This window comes from Lepisma saccharinum, chromosome 16, assembly GCF_977018435.1.
Source record: "Lepisma saccharinum chromosome 16, izLepSacc3.1, whole genome shotgun sequence".
NCBI lineage: Eukaryota > Metazoa > Arthropoda > Insecta > Zygentoma > Lepismatidae > Lepisma > Lepisma saccharinum.
Window position 1 is genome coordinate 17,771,360 of NC_139244.1, and position 20,449 is coordinate 17,791,808.

Genomic DNA, 20,449 nt, shown 5'->3' on the forward strand with positions numbered 1-20,449 from the left:
TTCATACTCTCATTCCATGGCATATGGCGACAATATGACAATTACAAAGGTTAGATTAATTACTACTTTGATCATACTCTTGCTATGTCTTGGCTACATTGCCTTTTACAATTTATCGTTTAGGATTTTAGTATAAATTGAATAATTGTTCCTTGTGCGAACCCCTTCTATCTTTTCTGAAGGTATAAATATATTCAATAAACTATTGTTTGCTGTTAACATAAACTCTCATCTTTAACATTTGATTACTCCGCCGGAAAACAGATGCCTAGGGATGCCATAGCACTGATTTAAGTTAAGCAATGATTTGATTCACGCAGATTCGCGGTAGATAGTCGTCATCTTTCTCACACACGCACATGGTTGGATCTTACCTTCGCTGCATTCCCTCTGACCTGGGTTGGGTGAAAGTGGTCCTACACTTTTGGAAGGCCTCCACGCTCCATTGTTGCACCTCGCGGTTATCCTGGTTGGCGAAAGTGGATCAGTCGGCAGCTCCATCTGGCCTCATCGGATCCTGGCTTCACTCGTTCACTGTCGACTCCATACGACAACTTGCGCAATAATAGGTCAGTTCTTCGCGGTCACTCGTAAGTACAGATACGTGACTTGGGCGATGAGACGAACATACGCGATGAGCCATTCGCGGTTTCACATGGATATCAGATGTTATTAACTTTCACTACTTTGGACGTTGTTTCGGACGATTGATACGGGTGGACGTGTCTGGCGTTATTCTCACATAACCACACGTATGTGCACGGATGCGTTGACGGCAAGGGGGAGTAACGACCCCCTGGTTCTATTCTGCTCTACTCCATGGCTCTGAAACACTCACTCGAGGAAAAACAAATCCAGACCTCGAGTCTGCTTGCAACTCGCAGCTCGGTCGCGCGTAGCTCACACTCCGGTGGCGATTGTAGGCAAACTGTGCAAAACTGTTTCAAATCATCCCTTTTATTCCAGATTTGAACGTAGTGACGCGCTACCCTCTATGATCAGGTGCTTGTTTATTGTTTCTGGTGCTTTGACCGTTGTCCTCCTATCCTGGTCAATGCTCACTCCGGTCCTTAACCTTTGGTAGCAGCCCCTCGCGCAGAGATTAGGCTAACTCTTTCTCCATTGTAGTCAGTCACGAAAAGCAAGGACATCTCAGTAGGGTAGCTTCTCCCTTTCAATTCAGCGATGAATCTTTAATAATTCATAACTCCCGTAGTTCTGTTCTGATTAGGCTCAAATCTTGGAATCAGTACTTTCATGATGTGGTCTTCCGCTGGTTGAAATCTCATCAAATTCGGTCCATTGGTTTAGAAGTTGCATTTTTCTTGTTATTCCCATAAGAATGCATGTAAATCCGAATTCGGGCGAAAAACGGTGGTTGAGCAAGCTAGTGCTGGCTAAGACAGTTCGCTAGACACCTGTATTCGCGACGGATATTAATATTACCAATTGCAATTAATTCCTACTAACGGGCAATTAGATTAATTACTTGTCACTCAATATTTGACCGTTATACCAGTCATCGAACGCAGCACGCACGGTCTCAAGCGGAAATTCCGCCACTGCCTTCACAAGAGAATGCTTCAGACTCGCAAGGTTTGGATGCCTCTTTCTACAGACCATGCCCTCCAAAACGGACCACAACCTATAGTCCAATGGGCTAAGGTCGGGGCTGCAGGAGGGCCAATCAGCCGGAGCAATGAAATCAGGCACATTCCTCTGAAGCCATTCCTGTGTGGTCTTTGCCTTGTGGGCCGGTGCTGAGTCCTGCTGGAAGTTCCACGGCTCATTGTTGAACATGGTGCGGGTCAACGATTTCACAAGTGGCTCCAACACTGTCGCTTGGTACACATTTGCAGATGTTTTCACACCATGTTCACAGAAGTGGAGGTCAGTTGTGCCATCGTACGAACCCCCCCCCCCCCTCCCAAACCATCACTGAGGCGGGATGATGGCCTCTGAGGATCCGTGGTGTGTTTTCACGAGCTTCCTGGTATGTCGAGGCATAAACACGGTCGTTTTGACGATTGTAAGACTCTTCAATCGTGAAGATTTTTTCGTCCGTGAAAAGGATCCTCCTGTGGTCACCATTTGCGTAACGCTGAAGGAGTCCTTTTTGTTTTCTGCTCCCTCTGGACCTTAAGCTGAGGAGCGAGGAAGTGACCAGTTCTTCGCCGATAAGCGCGGAGTCCTAGGTCACTTCGGAGTACACGCGACATCAACATTTTCGAAATGTTCATCTCTCGAGCCATCACTGCTTGTTTCCTAACAGGATTTCGTCGAATCCGCACCGCCACTGCTTTCACGAGCTTCTGGCCCCTGTAACCGGATACAGGCGGCACAAACACATGCGATATACAGGCACAAACACATGCGATATTCAATCAAACCTTACCGGATTTGTTTTACCTCGGAACAGCGAGTAGGAGGTAAATGGCGAAAGTACAACTCACACGTGGACAGGCAAAATACTAGGCAAGTCACAAGAAACAACAGTTAGTTTTATAGAACAATGATGTATTAATGTACTAAACACATATAAAAACAACAGCCAACTTACACAGAAGATCGCACCTATCTGGTTATACCCCTCACGCTGCGAGGTCCTCAATTGTCCCGTGCCACAGTATCTGTTGATGGTCCGATGCACTAACATCCTGCTGATATCCAGCCTTTTCAGGGTGTGGAAAATGTCCGATGGTGATTTGCCAACTTGTGCAGTGCGATTACTGTCACACGGTTCTCTTATACACCCCCACTCCATTCACTCGCAATGAAATTCACCTTTCCGCTACCACAGCCAAACACAGAATGATACTGGTTATTGTTTGATTCAACATTGCGGGGTGACCTTTGCCAACCAGTGTTGCCATCCCTGTCTAAACTTTGTAACAGGATTTATGATATGACTAGGTACTTCTGTCAAGTGTAAAATCCTCCGTTGCATATTCTGCATTTTCTTATGGCGCCCGCTGTACATGATCATGGGTGAGACGGCTGTGTCCAATTCGAAGTAGAGTTAAAATCACCTAATCTCGACAGGATGATCGGGGACCGCCATGCATCAACGGTGCGCTTGATCCTCGTTCCACTGTTCCTGTCTTGTGTTAAACAAGGAGCAACGGAGCACATTCCTTATGTCTCTGGTTGGCAGAAGGTTGACGAGAACATCGCCATCCGCATCGGGGCTGCTGCGTTCCCTATTATGCTCACGTGTCTAAAGACCCAACAAAGCGGATTTCACCTCGGGAGAATGCGTCGCATTACAGGATGTCTGGAAGACAGCGATTCTGGTCTCTGGAGCGCACTGATCGAGCCACTACACGTAAAAGAACTCTGTAGAAATCACGAACGTAGGCAAAGTCGAGGCCCTTGAGAACTGCATAGCTGCCTTGCATATCGAACAAGCAGGATGTAACTGTAACTCTCAGGGTCCACAACAAAGGAGCAGCCAACTGATTCGGCTGACTTGGACCCATCCGCATAAAAAAACCATTAAAATTAGGGAACTGAGTTTGGAACTCTAAAAACAGTTACTAGTATTCGACCATTGGTGTTTCTGTCTTGGTGAGGGAAGTTAATGATATGCAGGGAACGGATTTATTTTTCTTGAAGACGTGAATCCCGTACGCATGCCACAAAATCGTTGCTTCTGGGCAAACAGTTCAGAGTGTAAAATTGAAAATATATGTACAGGGTGTCCATAAATTATCTTTACAACTTTATACTTGAATAACTTGAAAACTGTACTAGATAATGACAAACGGTTTTCAACATGTGACAAGAAAACTCCAAACGTTTTTTTTATTTTCCAGATGACGCAGATTTGACGAAAAATGTGGACGCCACAGAAAAATGCTCAGTGTGCCTGGTTTATAGATATTTGTCCGTAGGCTTTAGTGCCTGAAGCAGCTGCACCTTGTAGGCATACAGACGTAACCTCTTATGCAAGACTTCGTGCTTGTTCATGGCATTGCCAACTCTCTGGCCGCCGTACGCACGGATTTTGTCGGACTTCTTGCAAACGTCTGACACAGATGGCCGACCCGCCCCTGTTTATGGAGAACACTACCAGTTTCCATGAATGACGTATGCCAAGCCGAATGAGATGGTGGTTCCCTTCCATATTGTGTCCGAACGTTTCGTTGAACTTGGGTATCGGACTTCGTTTCTATGAACCAGGCTACACACAGTTTTTTCTTGTGGCGTCCACATTTTTCGTCAAATCTGCGTCACCTGGAAAATTAAAAAAAAAAAAGTTACGAGTTTTCTTGTCACATGTTGAAAACAGTTTGTCATTATCTAGTATAGTTTTCCAGTTATTCAAGTCTAAAATCGTAGAGATAATTTATGGACACCCTGTATATATTATTCGGATGACAGAAAACTTGTAATTAATGTAATTGGAGGGTACAGAAAAGCAGGGGAGCCCATCCCCCCCAAGGCCCATGACCCCTTACCCCCACACCCCCTATACGCCTTCATGGCGTGGTGCTAAGCACAGGGGAGCACTTTACCTCTATATATATATATATATATAACTGTTTTAGGGGGCAGAACCCCTCAAATGTCAAGATGAGGACAAATTGAAGTGAGGATCTGACCCCTGTGTCCCCTCCGATTTCCATGATACTTGGCAGGTGTGTGTATAAACGGGCCCAAAGGAAGAAATACGTGTGTTTTTTTTGTTTCAGCTTAAAAACGGTTTTAGGGGACAAAACCCCCTCAAATGTCAAGATGAGGACAAATTGAAGTGAGGATCTGACCCCTGTGTCCCCCTCCGATTTCCATGATACTTGGCAGGTGTGTGTATAAACGGGCCCAAAGGAAGATATACGTGTTTTTTTTTTTTTTTGTTTCTGCTAAAATACTGTTTTAGGGGCAACCCCCCTCAAATATCAATATGAGGACAAATTGAAGTGGGGATCTGACCCCTGTGTCCACTTCCGATTTCCATGAAACTTGGCAGGTGTATAGTGGGGCCCAAAGGAAGAAATACGTGTTTTTTTTTTGTTTCAGCTAAAAAACGGTTTACACGGCAAAACCCACTCAATTGTCAAGGTGAGGACAAATTGAAGTGGAGATCTGACCCCTGTATCCCCCTCCGATTTCCATGAAACTTGGCAGGTGTGTGTATAAACGGGCCCAAATGAAGAAATACGTCTTTTTTTTTGGCTAAAAATCTGTTCTAGGGGGCAATCTCCCCTCAAATGTCAAGAAGAGGACAAATTGAAGTGGGGATCTGACACCTGTGTTCCCCTCCGATTTCCATGAAACGTGGCAGGTGTATAGAGTGGCTTAAAGGAAGAAATACGTGTTTTTTGTGGTTCAGCTAAAAACTGTTTTAGGGGGGAAAATCCCCTCAAATGTCAAGATGAGGACAAATTGAAGTAAGGATCTGACCCCTGTGTCCCCCTCCGATTTTCATGAAACTTCGCAGGTATATAGAGGGGCCCAAAGGAAGAAATGCGTGTTTTTTTTTGTTTCGGCTAAAAAACTGTTTTAGGGGGCAAAACCCGCCTCAAATGTCAAGATGAGGACAAATTGACGTGGGGATTATCTGACCCCTGTGTCCCCCTCAGATTCCCATGAAATTTGACAGAGGTATAGAGAGGCCCTATGCCCCCTGTTTCTTCTTATGCCATATTTACGTGGTTTCGGGGTCAGATCCCCAAAAAAGCGCATGTGGGATGGCAAAACGGATCCGGATCCGAAAGTTCTGGATACGGATATGAAAATTCTGGATCCGGATCCGAAAGTTCGGGATCCGGATCTGAAAATTCCGGATCCGCGGATCCGGATCCGAAAAATTTTAGGATCCGGAACCAACCAGATCCGGATTTCGGATCCGCGAGAATCCGGATCTGTCGAAACCAGGCAAACGCTCCTGAGAGCAAACACAAGGGAAAATATACAAGGCAATAAAGAATATCGAAAGTAGCCGCGAAAGTAATCGCCAAAAAACGAAATAACTGTGAAAATGATACTAAGCAGGCGAACAAGAGCAAGAACAAAATAATAAAACGCTGAAATAGTGCACAACACAACGTTCCAACGATTACTTGCACTTTCTAAACACGCGCGTCACAGAAGTCATGCCATCTAGCGGTTGAGATTCAAAGTACCTCCCATGAAGGCATGGCGTTAAGACATCCACAGGTTAAACAGGTGACCTTCTGAGGACATGTAGCCCTTTTACGTAATGCGGATAATCATTGATCTCTTCAGCCAGCGGCGGTGGTCATATCCTGAACTACTTGCACAACGCGGAAGTAATACGAGTTGAAATATCGATTTCCTCCTGTGCTTTTTTTTTAAATCTCGTTTCCAAACCTTGTTTTATTTTTAAGCTTATTTATTTAACGGAAACAATAATTCACTTCTTTTTTGTCAAAGATTCCAAACGATACAGAAAAACCTAACTTCAACCTCGGAATCTTCTCAGTTCCGTAGACGAGAAAAGAAGTTACAAAGCATGTATTGCTTTTAGCATTCGTAGTTAATTTACGTCACATTACTAAGCTTGTAGGTTAATCGCGACGATTCCATCATGTACACCGGGGGCCAAAAGTCAATCATTTACACAGCAAGACGTATTATTCGCAAGCGATACTAACGTAACGAGTTGTCGTAGGTTTAAAGAAATGTTATCCTTCTCACATACATTGTGTGGTAAGAATTCGTCTGTTTTCTGATAGAGATTGACATACCGGAAAGTTCGACCATTGAAAGCTATATACTAGCATTAATCTCCTATTTCACTCTTTAATGTATCTTGCTCTTTTCTTCAACAATAATATATCAATATCCGAACGTGACTTTTGGTCCACACCGTAGAGAATTTCTTCGTTGAAAACTCTTTCCCGTATCCCCAGCGGTTAATGAAATACAAACCAAAACCCTAAAACCTGCCGCCATTTTCCAATATGGCGGCCAAAGATCAACTCCCATTTCCTGGGATATCAGGTGCGTAACACTCTGAACATCTTTGCAAATTCAGCTTTGATATTTTTCACCTACTTTATCACATTTTAGTGGACAAAAATCGAACGTAAAGGCACTGAAAATAACAGTTCGCTATGCTGACTCAAAACCCCCGTAAATATCTCTACAGTTTCCTTTACTCCCTATTTCACACAAATAAAACCAAGAAGAGAAATCCAGTCAGTTCGATATCCGTGGAGTAAATCCAGCCGCAACGCTACTCCTCCTCCTCCAACGTCTTGCTCAATCCAGCCATCTGGATCCTGGAGACCGCCTTGTTTATTTCGGAGGTTCTCGGGACAAGGGATAACCCCCTCCCTTTCCCGCTCTCGTAAAAGGAATATACGGGCTACGTTTGTGGCACCACGTGTGCTGCTAGAAGCTTCGACCCCCTTCAAGCTGTCTAAACTATACAAATCTGAATCTGTATCGAAGGACCATCGCTCGGTATGTACGGCAGTCGTTCGGACGTAGGTTGGGAGATGCGAGTGTTGGAAAGCAATGAATATGGTAAACTAGTCCCCCACACCCCACTCTGATACATATATTGTGTGTGTGTGTGTGTGTTTGTTATTTAACTTCGCTTGTTGGTACTTCTGGCTAATCTCGGCAGTGATGAAATCCGTTATTAATATACAAGTTATTCAAAGGCACTGAATATATAAAAGTAGGGTTGTTAAAGGCCCACAAGAGAAAATCAGCAAGTGTAAATGGGTTCTGGACCGTAAAGAACCTTTTTATGTTTAAAGTATTTCAATTCGGTCCAGGAACCCTTTTTACGGATGAATTTTCAATACGGTCCAGGAACCTTTTTTCGGAAAAATTTAAATATGCAATGAACTTGTATGAAGCGTTAGAAGGAAAACTAAAAATAATATCACATACTTAACGAATTATTTAAAACTTGAGATATAGCTAAAACGCGTGTAAATATGCCTACTCTAAAATCAGGATTTGCTTCTGCCAAAGAAAGTGCTGTTTCAAGGCCTTTTCTTTTGAACAATTTAAATCCGGTTCATGTTCAGTTTTGAAATGAAACAATAAGCAACTTGGACCGAATTTAAATTGTGCGAGAAAAATGGTTCCGGTCCTATTGGGGAACCCAATAGAACCCATTAGAATTTATTGGTTCCTGGTTCCATTAACAACCCTGTATAAAAAAGATCATAAAGGATCAGTTTAGAAACACAAAAACATTCATCAAATTATCTACAATTTCATTTTAAAAATCCCGACTTTTCCAGACCACATTATTAGATCAACCAGCGTACCGAAGATGTCTTGAAGGAAGTCACTATACAGGTATTATAATCAAAACACACGATTTCTTCCTCCTCCCGCCACTTTTGGATAATTGCGTTGATGACGATGATGATACCATGAATTTGATGAAGGGTCACTCACAAAGAATACCCTGGCCGGCATTCGGATCCGGACCCATGGCATCGTAGCGCGATGTGCTAACCACTATGCCACGGGGGCCGGCAATTATGTAAACAAATTAACAACATCTCAAACCTGGTCAAAACGCTCCATTGATTGAAAATATTTTGGAAGTTTTATTAATATCAAACACGCACACAAAAGTAGTTTCTTTAAAAATAAAAGTCTAACTCTAGTAAAGTTAGAACAATATTGTTATGGTTAATAAAATTAATGTAGGCCTTCATCAAGATAATATTTATATCCAAATTTTTAGAGAGAAAATTTTATTGGTTATAACTTCAAATTATCTTTAATAAATAAATAGTAACAATTAAATTATAACTATTAAAACTGCACCATCCTTGGGTTGCAGCCAGTGAATCGTGGATATTTGGAAAACTTAGTTCTTGCTTGAATTATACACCAGATGTTCAGTTGAACAAAATAAAAACTACTTATCTCCTGATTAACAATATGTATATACAAAAAAATCCCGACATAAAAGAAAGTACATGATTCAATTTAATGAATTTAATGGAACTCTGTGTGTGAAATAGGAAAAATTGTTCATCCACTACCCTAGTACATTTCAAATGTACAATATATGAGCTTTACACTCATATACAGGACTGGTTTTCTAATCGCTTCCTTGCTCGTCTAAAAATATGACAAAAACTAATCTCCATGTATATATAAAAATGGATGTATGTGTGTATGTTTGTTCAGCAATAACTCTCGAACGTCTGGAGCGATTTCTACCAAACTTAGTACACGTATCACTTGCAACCTGGAAAGAAATACTGTGGGGGTAAGACATCCCTGGCACCCCTAGGGGTGGGGTGGGAAGGGGTGACGTAAAAATAATCGAGAACCACCGATATTAAATTGCCCACAGACAGACATCCGTGACTCTATGCAATCCGCACAACAATATTGTTTCTCGGGTTGTCTAACATTCAGGCTGTGTTGCGAATGGAATCCATAGTTTTCGTGACACTCCCAATGTGGTTCAACTCCAAGTTCTCACCTCGCGGCATGGGGGGTGAAAAATAAAATGCCACAAATGGCCTAAATTAGTGTCGAATCCATAGTTTTCGGAGTCTCTAATCTAATTGGTGACATTCACGATCACATTTAAAATTAGTTACATTTTACACTATAGTTAGAATTCATTATTTTCCTGTCTAATACAAGATTGGGATAAATAAATACCAGAGCAACTGTGCCGGGTAATCAGCTAGTTAATTAATAAAACACTCAAAGTATTGACCAAAGCAGAATTTATTGTTAAATAAACACAATATAAATGTGACATTTATAGTGTATCTCTGAAGAAGACCTTGCTATAAGCATGAAAAAAAGACTTACTATAGTGTTATAATAAATTGTGATTCCAGAACTTATTAATTAAAAGTGGTGTGGCTCCCTTGCCAACTGCTTCTTTAATCCCAGATTAAATAACATGACACCCTGGCAGTGTCAAATCTACAAAGGTAACTAACTAATAGCTCCATTCGACGAAGTACATACTTGGCTCTTCTCCAAGGGTTAGTGTTAATTGCAAGTCTCTTCCCTGACTCAAAAAAATGTAAATGAAAACAGTATCCCATGACTTGTGCATTTTTCAGTATGACTTGCTGTAGCAATGGGCTATTGATGTTTTGACTTTTTTTATAAGTAGTAGTATGTCTTGTTGAATGTATAAAAGAAGTATAACCCATTTGGTTGCAATTAATGCCAATGGAACCTAAAATAAACCCCAGCAACAAGAAGTCACCATTTTTGATGTATGAACAGTCTTTACACATAAAAATTTAAAGGACAGAAATGTAATATTAAATGACTTATAAATTTATGATACTCCAGAGAACTATTTACCAAAGATTGCTTAATCGAGTTCTTGCTTTAGATCCACTTTATGCACAGATAGGCTAACCGGGACTGGACCTACAGTTTTAAAAGTGGGATCCGAACCGCTGTGCAACGTGCCTCCACCAGAACCCACAAAAATTCAATAGCCAATTATTGTAGACTTATACATGAAAACGGTTCCAGCATGACCCCTTTTCCCAGAATGTAAAATGTACAACTTCTATTGTAACTACTGCTAATAATCAGTGTACCAAACTGAACTATACCTTGACCACAACAAATTGAAAATTTCTTGCTTGTCCTAAAACTTTCTTGTCCAAAAACCTACTTTGACTTCACTACTTGGTCAGGACCTGCAAATTTAATTGAAATAGCAATTCCATATGTCACAACAGAAATATCGGCTTTGGTGTCACCCTGCAGAACTTAATAAAGGGCTCTAAATAAGACTTTATAAATTTTCCATTGGATGGAAAAATTCATACCAGTTAAACATACAAAATGAACAGTGCTTAGTATAAAATTTCCCCAATGACTGCGGTATGAGAGCAAATGTTTTGAGTAATGCATGGGTGTTCTTCATAGCACGTATCAATAATCAGTAAATTTATCACACAATAAGTGTGAAAGTTCATCATCCTTGAGACAATGAATTAGTTAGACCTGACACGAGAGTGAGTCTTCATGAAATTCAAATGCATATCTATCAGCTAGATTCAACAAATCAGACGCGCAATTTCCATTATATGGTAAAATTAGTCTCTCCAAGAGCATAGAAGTCAAGGTTATTGGCAAGTCCAAATTCTTATGAGTGCCAACTTCTGTATTCAATGTACCATTTTAAATAATGCATTTTCATAAAGTTCATTTTTAAAAAAATAACTCTCAATGATCAAAAGAAAAATAGTTATACCATAGATTTGCCGAACAAGTGGCGCAGCAGCCCTTGAGGGCCAAAGCCTATCTACCAAAGGCCTCACTCCTACTTGTCTCAGCAGAGATGGGAGACCATCCAACCAGTTAAGGTCTGACGTGTGGTCAGCACGACAAACCACCAGTTGTTGTAGATTTCCATGACTGGGTTACGCTACTCATTCGTAGCTCCCCTATTTACGCATGATGTTGGGTGGACACCGGTCCCACACACTGGCCGAAATCTCAGAAGAAAAGTTGCTACGCTTTTCCCAAGGAGACTCGATCCAGCGCATGTCCTGTAGCATGAACCTAATGCCTTAGATCACATGGGCACGGTGTGACATAGACAAGAGTTTAGGCAAAAAGTGGTAGAAAAACAATGCTAACGCAGAACAGAATTATTTCATTTTTTGGAAACACAGTTATTAAAGGTCCAGACTGGAACCTTTATTCCTGCATGACTTAAATTCTGCCCAAGTTGCGTAACGTTTCATTTCAATACCAAATTTGGACCATATTTAAATTGATCTAGAAAAAAAAAAGGCTGTGACCGAATTGAAATATACTTTAATGATGAAAAGGTTCTTCATGGTCTAGAACCCATGTAACACTTGCTGATTTTCTCTCCGAATTGAATTTATTTACAATTCCTGAACCTTTAACAGCCCTAAAGTTGTTAAATGTACAGAAATCTATAAATTCTCAAGGGCTCTATTGGATCCCGTAACAGGATTGGTACCTTTTTCTCTCACAGTTGCATAGTGTTTCATTTAAAATACCGAACTCGGACCCTATTTAAATTAATATGGAATCAAACTGAAATAATTTAAAGATAAAAAGTCTCTTTTGGTCCAGAATGCATTTACATTTGCGTATTTTCTTTCCTCAACTGGAATCTTGCACTTGCTGCACATTGGCATCAAGGAAATTCATCTCCTAGCATCAGCAACAAAAAGTCTCCCATCCATATCACTGGGAGATAAAATTATACGCAGGAAGCGCAAGGATCATCTGAGCTGCAGTGAAAGGTATGTGCCTGTTCCAAAAATTGTCTAGAGTTGTACCCTCAACCACAGAAATTTGATAGTCATTAAAAAGGTAATAATCGGGGAAGTCTCGCATTTGAACATCATTTCAATTCAAGTCCTTGCACCAAGAAAGTATAAAACATGGAAGTTAATTAGTTACAAAAAAGATAGTGCATTAATTTTTTTGCCCAAAATATGGTCAGAAATAAAGCAAATTACAACCCAATCTAGAAATCATATTAGAAATTACTAAATTCAGGTAATGTATGCAAATTCCTCAAGCTCATTGCACAGTGCCATGATGGCACACAGGGGGGTGTGCGTGTGGAGGTAAGAGCAGGGGTGCCCCCCCCAATCATACCATTCACACCCTCAAACCAGATCGTAATACCCACAAAGTATATAATTACGACAGCGTGTCTACCGAAAGTAACATTTTTCTCAGCTTTACTGAACACTATACTTTGGAAATATATAAATGTTGAATTTTATATTATTTGAAGGGAAAATAATGGCCATACTATATACATTCATGATCACAGCCAATTCTGCAGGTGATGTGTCCATCACAATGCTCCACCTGTCCTTAACAGCAGGGTTGCCCCAGGTACCTATTTATTAGAGGATGGGTGAACCTCAGAGCCACTTTGTGCAGATCAGCCTCCCCAGGAATCACATACCGATCTTTTGCATGGCACTGAGACACCCTACTGACTAGACCATGACAGCTCAATTCAGAATCTGTGTAGCAATAAGATTCTGTGAAACGCAATCCAAATTATGATCATGGTGGTTCCAAATCTAAACCGAAGTGTGGAAGACTAGAATCTTTTAATTTCCTACAAATACTTTTTTTTAACTACTCTGCCTGCTCCACATGTAAGTACACCTGTTTAAATTTCCCTTAACAAGCCAAGTGGCCTTGGTGAAATATTGGAATATAACCATTCAACATGTCAAGCTGAGAACTTCTTTATCGAAATTATTACACTGCTCGAACATGGTGTAAGCCAAACTTTCATCAAAGTAAAATTAGTTTTTAAAAAAATTGCACCTGCTGTGCCATATATATTAACACAGAACTGACGCATTACACACTCCAAACTTGTACTTACCTTGGTGTTAAGTATCCTTGTCTTCTTCCCTTCCATTTCAATAATGAGCTTGGCCTCCATGTCCAATTCTCTGCAGAAAAAAAAAGATGTATCAATTAATCCGTTCTAAGTTTTCACTGACACAATGATATGAACATACTGTACAATGTGTAGCTTAAGCAATTGGTGTAATTTGTTACATATTTATATTCGTATCTTTGTTATTTTGTATTTCAGTTCTGACACTTTTGGCTAATTGCGACAATGAGAATGAGGGGTGACTGGATGAAAAAACACTCGCAAAGAACATCCATGCCCAGGTTGGGATTCTATCCCAGGAACATTGTTGGTTGAAAGTTGACCATTTAAAAGGCACATCCGGATTTGAAGTTAGGTATAAGCAGGGGTTAACAAAATTAAAAATAATTTAGGAGGCAGTTCCTCTTTGTCAGGAACCATCTCCCCCACCCAATACAAGCTGAAAACCATGAATCCAACTAACAGAAAGCTACACTTTTTAAAATCTGGCTTTCAAACATTTAATTTACTAATTAATACAAGATTAGATTGAAACTAATTAACTCTTGCGCTGGAGTGCCCCCCCAAAAAAAAGCACATACATGACCCTACAAGTAACAGTGTGACTAACTATGCAATGCATTCTAATTTAATTTATCTGGCGGCGTGGTTACCATGCTACGACACAAGGGGTCCTGGGTGTTCTTTGTGAGTATCTTTTCATCATATTATCACTCATCCTCATCTTTGTAATAAGCCAAAAGTGGCAGAAATGCGAAGTAAAGTAAACCCTTGTCAATCAATCATTCAAAATTCAGCTATAGATCGACCACAAGGAAAAAAACCTTGGGACGAAAAGTCCCCACGCAGCTTTCCCTTCTTCCCTCCACCTCGGGCCATAAGGAAGCATAGTCCACTCTCCCCTCCACTACTTGCGGGAGTACGGTGCACAGGAGTCGCAGGTCTGCGCAGGTTGTTTTGCTCGTGGTTCCACTATAGTAATGGTGCAAAAATTCATAATAGCACATATATTAATCTAATTTAATCATAGACATGAAACAGAAAACACAAACAAAAGCATGTACCAAAGTTGTTTTTAAAAAAAGAAAGATATAAAAAATTATATACAACTGAATTTGAGGGGCCTCCCCGATGGCACAGTGGTAGCGTCGTCGCCTTGTAATAAAGGGGTCCCGGGTTCGATACCCGGTGGAGGCACAAGTGGTTCGGATCCCACTTTAAACTGTAGGTCCAGTCCCGATTAGCCCAACTGTGCATAAAGTGGACTGAAAACAACATATCAATCAAACAACTGAATTTGAAAATTTGGGCACCAGGTGAAAATTTTCATATGCCATAATGACCGAGCACCTTGTATTTGTCTACCCCTGGATATGAGAACTTCTTTACTTTGACTGATATCATATATGATTAAGCTAGAAAGGTAGAAATGCTTGGAAAATCAATCTGTGCTACAACACTTTTTGACAGTAGAAGTCTGCCAACCAGCTTTCCACTGGATGTTATACAGCAATGCAAGGGAAACACTATACACTGTTTTCTTGCCTTCAAAACCAGACCACTACCATTGCTTCCAAATTGTTGTCACAATGCTGCCTCACACTAGGATCAAACCTGAGGCTGCCCTCACCAAAGGCGAACATACTGGCGATTCAACTGCATCGGGAACGAGTTTACAATACCGGACCACTCTGCAATTTCGATTAAATTTCGCATACTCACTAATTGTGAACTTCTAATCACGAATCTGCATGTAATAATTGGCGGTCGAGTATGGAAAACGAGAAAAAAACAAAATAAACTATGTTTTCTTAACGTAACGTAACCCTACCATAAGAACAATAGCTCCATGGAAAATGCCATTTTCCCAACATGAAGAAATCAACAGGCAAGACAAGGTATAGTTCTCTTAGCTAAAATATTAATTTTTCTTTGTATTTATGCTAATGGAACCTAACCTCGTAGGCATTCCTCGTCTGACGTCAGCAAGATCGTTGTGCGTAAAATAAGACCATTAACGAATTGCGAAAGAAACATGGTTCCGAATTGCTGTGCATGAACAATCACTGTGGTAAATCGCAAGGTTATTTTACAAGTTCTACACGTAAATGGACAATTTAAACAAGTGACCGCCAAATATGAACTACACATACGTCATCAGGACACCGAAATTAGTAAGTAGGCGAAATTTTATAGAAATTGGAGAGTGGTCCGGTATTGTAAACTCATGCCCTACATCAAAGCTTTAACTAAAATACAATATGTAATTAAATATTATATATATATATTGGATTTTTTTTGTCTCACAATTTTGCTTCTGGCAGCTATAGGTACTTTGTTACTGAAATTTTCAAATTTGTATTTGTATTTACAGTATCACTCTTCTGCCAGTTTTGGCTAATCACAACAATGAGGATGAAGTGACATACACAAATGGCACACACATGCAGGGTGGGGCACTCAAAACCAGGAACTTCAGTGGCAAGATCAAAAATCTACCACTTCAGGCACTTGGCCACTGAGCAGAACTAAATTTGCTGAATTATGTGATACTCCAAGTGCTAAATTATGACCATTATGCCTCATTTAGGTCCTAATACTGAACAGAACCATGGGCGACTTTTATGCTGGAAAATGTAGTGTCTCCATTGCCTTGAAGAATTCTCAATGCCAATCACCATTTATTCCTGACATGTATAATACAATTTGAACTGACATTACAAAATACAGGGGCTAAAGAAACAATACAATGGTTGAATATGAAAGGGAGCATTACAGTTTCAAAAATCCAAACACAATGTTAGTAATTTTGTTAGGTACACCGACAAATAATACAGAAAATGCATAGTTAGGTGCTTTCTTAAAAACCAGAGTATCTTTCACTCCTTCCTTGGACACCAGTAAGTTTTTTTCTGTATGGTAAAAAGAATTGAAAAACTTTGTATACTTATGAACAAAGGGGGTTGTATACCATCACCCAAAATGTAACTAAAGCTGAACATGAATCACGATTTTCAAGTTCTTTAAAAATAAATCTTCCTACGTTCCAAATATTTGTAATATTGACTCCTGTCCAGTGCAGAATAAAGCAAATTTAACTGCTGACAAATACAAACTTTGTTAAAAATTGTGACAGAAATGTGCTAGCCCTGAAGGGTTTTACACATGTTGATAGGCATGTCACATTAACGAAAGTCTAAAATTTTGTGCCTGAAGCAGCAAAATTTTAAGTACATCTGACAAAAACTCAAACCAAACAGAAATGTACACCATTACAGATAAATTTCCTTGCATATCAGCAGGTGAATAGATTTTCACAAGTTCTGCGTAGTAACGGTCGAAATGCGTTGACAGTGTTTTCAATGCATGTGGTGGGGTGAAATTTTCAAAAAACGACGCGGGATCTGCATTACAGTGTAAAATTCTTTCAACATTTCATCTATTGTTATTTTCAACTTTTCTACCAACGGATACAAAATTCGATGTGTTCATGACAAACTTCAAATTGAGTTGTCTTGGAGCAGAAATAAAGGACTGAAACTGGCTTATCTACTGTTTATGCAAATGTAGTACAATACATAAAAGTGACTAGCAAATAATATCGAACATAACGTAATAAACAAGTTGCTGTGTATTAATTTTCTTCTGATTATGAAAGCACGAAAACAAAGTATCCGCTTTCGCACATTCAAGATTACCGGCTACTTGAACATGCCATAATACAGGAAACTGGTGTAAGTCTCAATTTACCGTATAATTAGAAAATGTATATATTTGCGGTCTTCCGCCAAATGTATTAGCAAACAATCAATTTATACGTTTCGCAGAGTTATTCCTTCTTGGCATTTAAAGATGTATTACACAAATAAATTACCGTGTACACATGTGACAATCCACACAGTAAATTCAATGATTAATAGATTTTTCATACAATCTTATAACCGAACGTTTTACATATATTATGGCTTGTCAAGACTGTTCATACAAACGCATCACGGAAATCAGCAGGTAAAGATTCCTCCTCTATTTACTTACCTTTGATTGAAAGGACGGACTCTGACTGCCACTCTTACCGACGCCATGTCCACTTAATGTTTTGTTTCCTATAATAAATCACGAAAAGAGTCCACTATTTAGAGTACACACATGTATCATATCACAAGAGAAAAACATCGCTCCGTTACATTGTGGCCATGACAGTTTGTCGCTGACGTCAGAGAATGGTGGGGGGTGTGATCAGGCTGCGCATCAGCGTCGCCAACTACACGCAGTAAGAAATACGTAGGTAAGATAATTTTCTACTGTCTTGAATAAAAATTCGTAACGTTAGCAAAGATCAACAGAAAAAAAAGAAGTTTAAGCGTGTCGTACTCAAAACGTTATTGTGAGCATAAATCTGAAACTACTTTCCACAGAGGCAACTTCACTGAAATTATATTCGTACGGACGAACAATCACGACCCGTGATTTTCGGAAAGATTTTTTTCCATAACTAGGTATTAGTTACTCCAGTGTTTATAATTAACTTTATACGTTTAATACATGCATATAAGTTTTTAAATATAATAATTATGCCCCTCTTATAACCACATCCTTACCATCAGTGGCGCAGGAGTGATGGTACCAGCCCCAACTTTTGGGAGGGGCAGGGGTTGCAGTACACCCTAAATTCTTTGATCCGAATTGTACAATTCCTTTAAACAACACAGTATGGGGAATGATAAATAATGAAAATAGCTATGGATAATTTGTGTACTATTATTAGGGGCATGCATATTTCGTTTTTGACGAAAAAACGAAATTTGAAAAAACACATTGTAGTGTTAATTTTTCATGTTTTTGAAAGGTTTGAGATGCATTTTGTGACCATGTTTTGTCACGAAATAATGCGAAATGAACTGCAAAAAGCGAAATTAACTCTTAAACACGAAATTTAGGGTTTATTCACAGACGCGACACCTTCTGAGGTCTGAATTATCCTGAGAGTTATGCAATTCCCGGAAAATTGATTAATTCTGCTGTTAATATTGGAGAAGCAAAAATGGACTCCTTTACACAGAAATAAACTTAATACTCTGATAACTACATAAATGGGCTATTAGAAGTGAAATGTTAATTCTGTGGAATAAGTGTAGTTTTTAAATCAAATTTAGGATTATATTCACAATTTTAAAACAAAAATGTATTTTTATATACCACTTTTCATCCAATTTTTCACCGCTATAACACCGATATTTTATTTTATTTACCGCTTTTGAACCCGAAATTGACTCTGTTTTTGTACCGAAATTTTGCTTTTTTATTTACCAAAAATATGTGCCTCTAACTATTATCTTTGCCGTTGGCTGTACGCCTCAAATAATTTGGTAGATGCAAGATACCTTTAAAATAATCTCGTCTTCAGTAGCTAAACCTTCCCTTCTTTTCCGAATTTATTCCCGGTGTTACGGACTTGCTAGCTAACTAGAAAAATGTTACCCTTGGTTGTTTCACAGGGATTTGAACCCATCGCCTTTGATGCGAAAGTCAACACTCTGTCACTGTTCATCTGGAATTCTAGCGTCTTAGTAGCTCGTTGAGGTTGGGGGACACGCGACCTTTTTCCGTTTTGTTAACAAAGAGAGTAATTGGTCGAGCCAGCAGTGAAAGTCAGTCATCATGCTTTCCGCCGAAAGAGACGTGGGTGGAATGTTCGCTTTCTAACTCATTCTCGTCGTCCATCAGTGTATGTGATTGAAGGGATGAACTCAGACACAAAAGAAACAGCATTTACCCATTTCTCTCGTTTTCACAATACTGTCATGTTAAAAATAGAAAAGTTTCCTTTGTATTATGCTTTATTATAATAATACATATATGTCGCATTTTAACTTCCCTAAGTAATCGCGGCGATAAGGATGACAGGTAGGCTCAGTGATTTATTCACACCCTTCCGACACCACATAAACTCCTGCCCTCAAACCACATTTCTATTTCTATTTTATCTATTTTATTTTCTTTCTCTCCCTACCTTTCTGTGTTTTTATCTATCTTGTCTCTTCCTATCTACATTTTCTCTCTTTCGCACTATTTTATCTCCCCCCTCTCTCTCTCTCTCTCTAAACAAGGACGTCCGGAAGTAGCAGGGGATGTATCCTCACCAGGAAAAAGGATATGTTCACACTTATAATTCGTTTCCGTCACAGCAATTTGTGTTAGTTATTAGTAAAGCACTTACAAAAAAGACTGGTACAATTTGTCGATAACTTCAAACTGAAGCAGTGTTTTGAGGAGAAAATACATTGTCCGCTCCCCCTTCCCATAAAAAAATATTATACGAATTCTTGCCTATAATAATAATAATAATAATAATAACCCGTGGCTCGACAGCCCTTGAAGGGCCTATGGCGATCTCCCCCTCCACAATCCTACCTAGAGGTGCGAAGATCTTCAACCAGTAATGGAGTGACGTGGGGTCAGCACGTCGAACCCTCAGCCATTATAGATTTTCGAGATCGGGTTACGCTACTCACTCGTAGCTCCCAAATTACCTCACGATGGTGGGTTGCCACCGGTCCTATACACAGGCCAAATATCCAGAGACTGAACCCAGGCGGACTCGAACCCATGCCGTCCAAAGGACAGTGCCTTAGACCGCATGGCCACGGGGGAGGACTCTTGCCTATAAATGATACGGAAATTTTATCGCGTAGTTATGAGTGCGTGAACTAAAATCCCCTGCTCTGAACAATACACTGGTACAATTCCAACGTAAACTTTTATTTTGATTGTACATGAAGGGCGAACAATTTCAGAAATTCCCCCTCCCCTGCAATCAGACATCTCCCACGATTTAGCCACATCTAGGAACTTCCCAAGGTAAGAAAACCGCAGGGGAAGGCATTCCTTCCCGAGGTATTGTGTAATCAGAATTGACCGGAAATGCGGTCATTAGTTTTTGCTTGCGCTTCACCTAACTAAATGTCATTCTAATGGACTACAAATGTTTGTTTTTCATTAAGGTAGCGTGACGGTGTTGGAGAAAGAAGCTCCGAAACAGTTGAAGATCACAAAGCGTGCCATTTTTTTTGCCTCTGAAAAGCGTCATCTCAG

General features: G+C 39.9%; 1 protein-coding gene across 2 annotated transcripts in view; it reads right to left on the reverse strand.

Annotated features, from left to right (window-relative positions):
• The window catches only part of Klp98A (kinesin-like protein 98A), a 123,812-nt gene extending 106,261 nt beyond the window's left edge, over positions 1–17,551 (reverse strand). For both annotated transcript variants that reach the window (XM_083137795.1, XM_083137793.1), the window contains exons 1-2: positions 17,393–17,551; positions 13,340–13,409 (exon numbers count right to left, since the gene is read on the reverse strand). In XM_083137795.1, the coding sequence (XP_082993921.1) occupies positions 13,340–13,409; positions 17,393–17,439 (117 nt within the window). In that variant the 5' untranslated portion in view covers positions 17,440–17,551. The remainder of the gene's footprint in view (positions 1–13,339; positions 13,410–17,392) is intronic.
• Between the last annotated feature and the right edge of the window lie 2,898 nt (positions 17,552–20,449).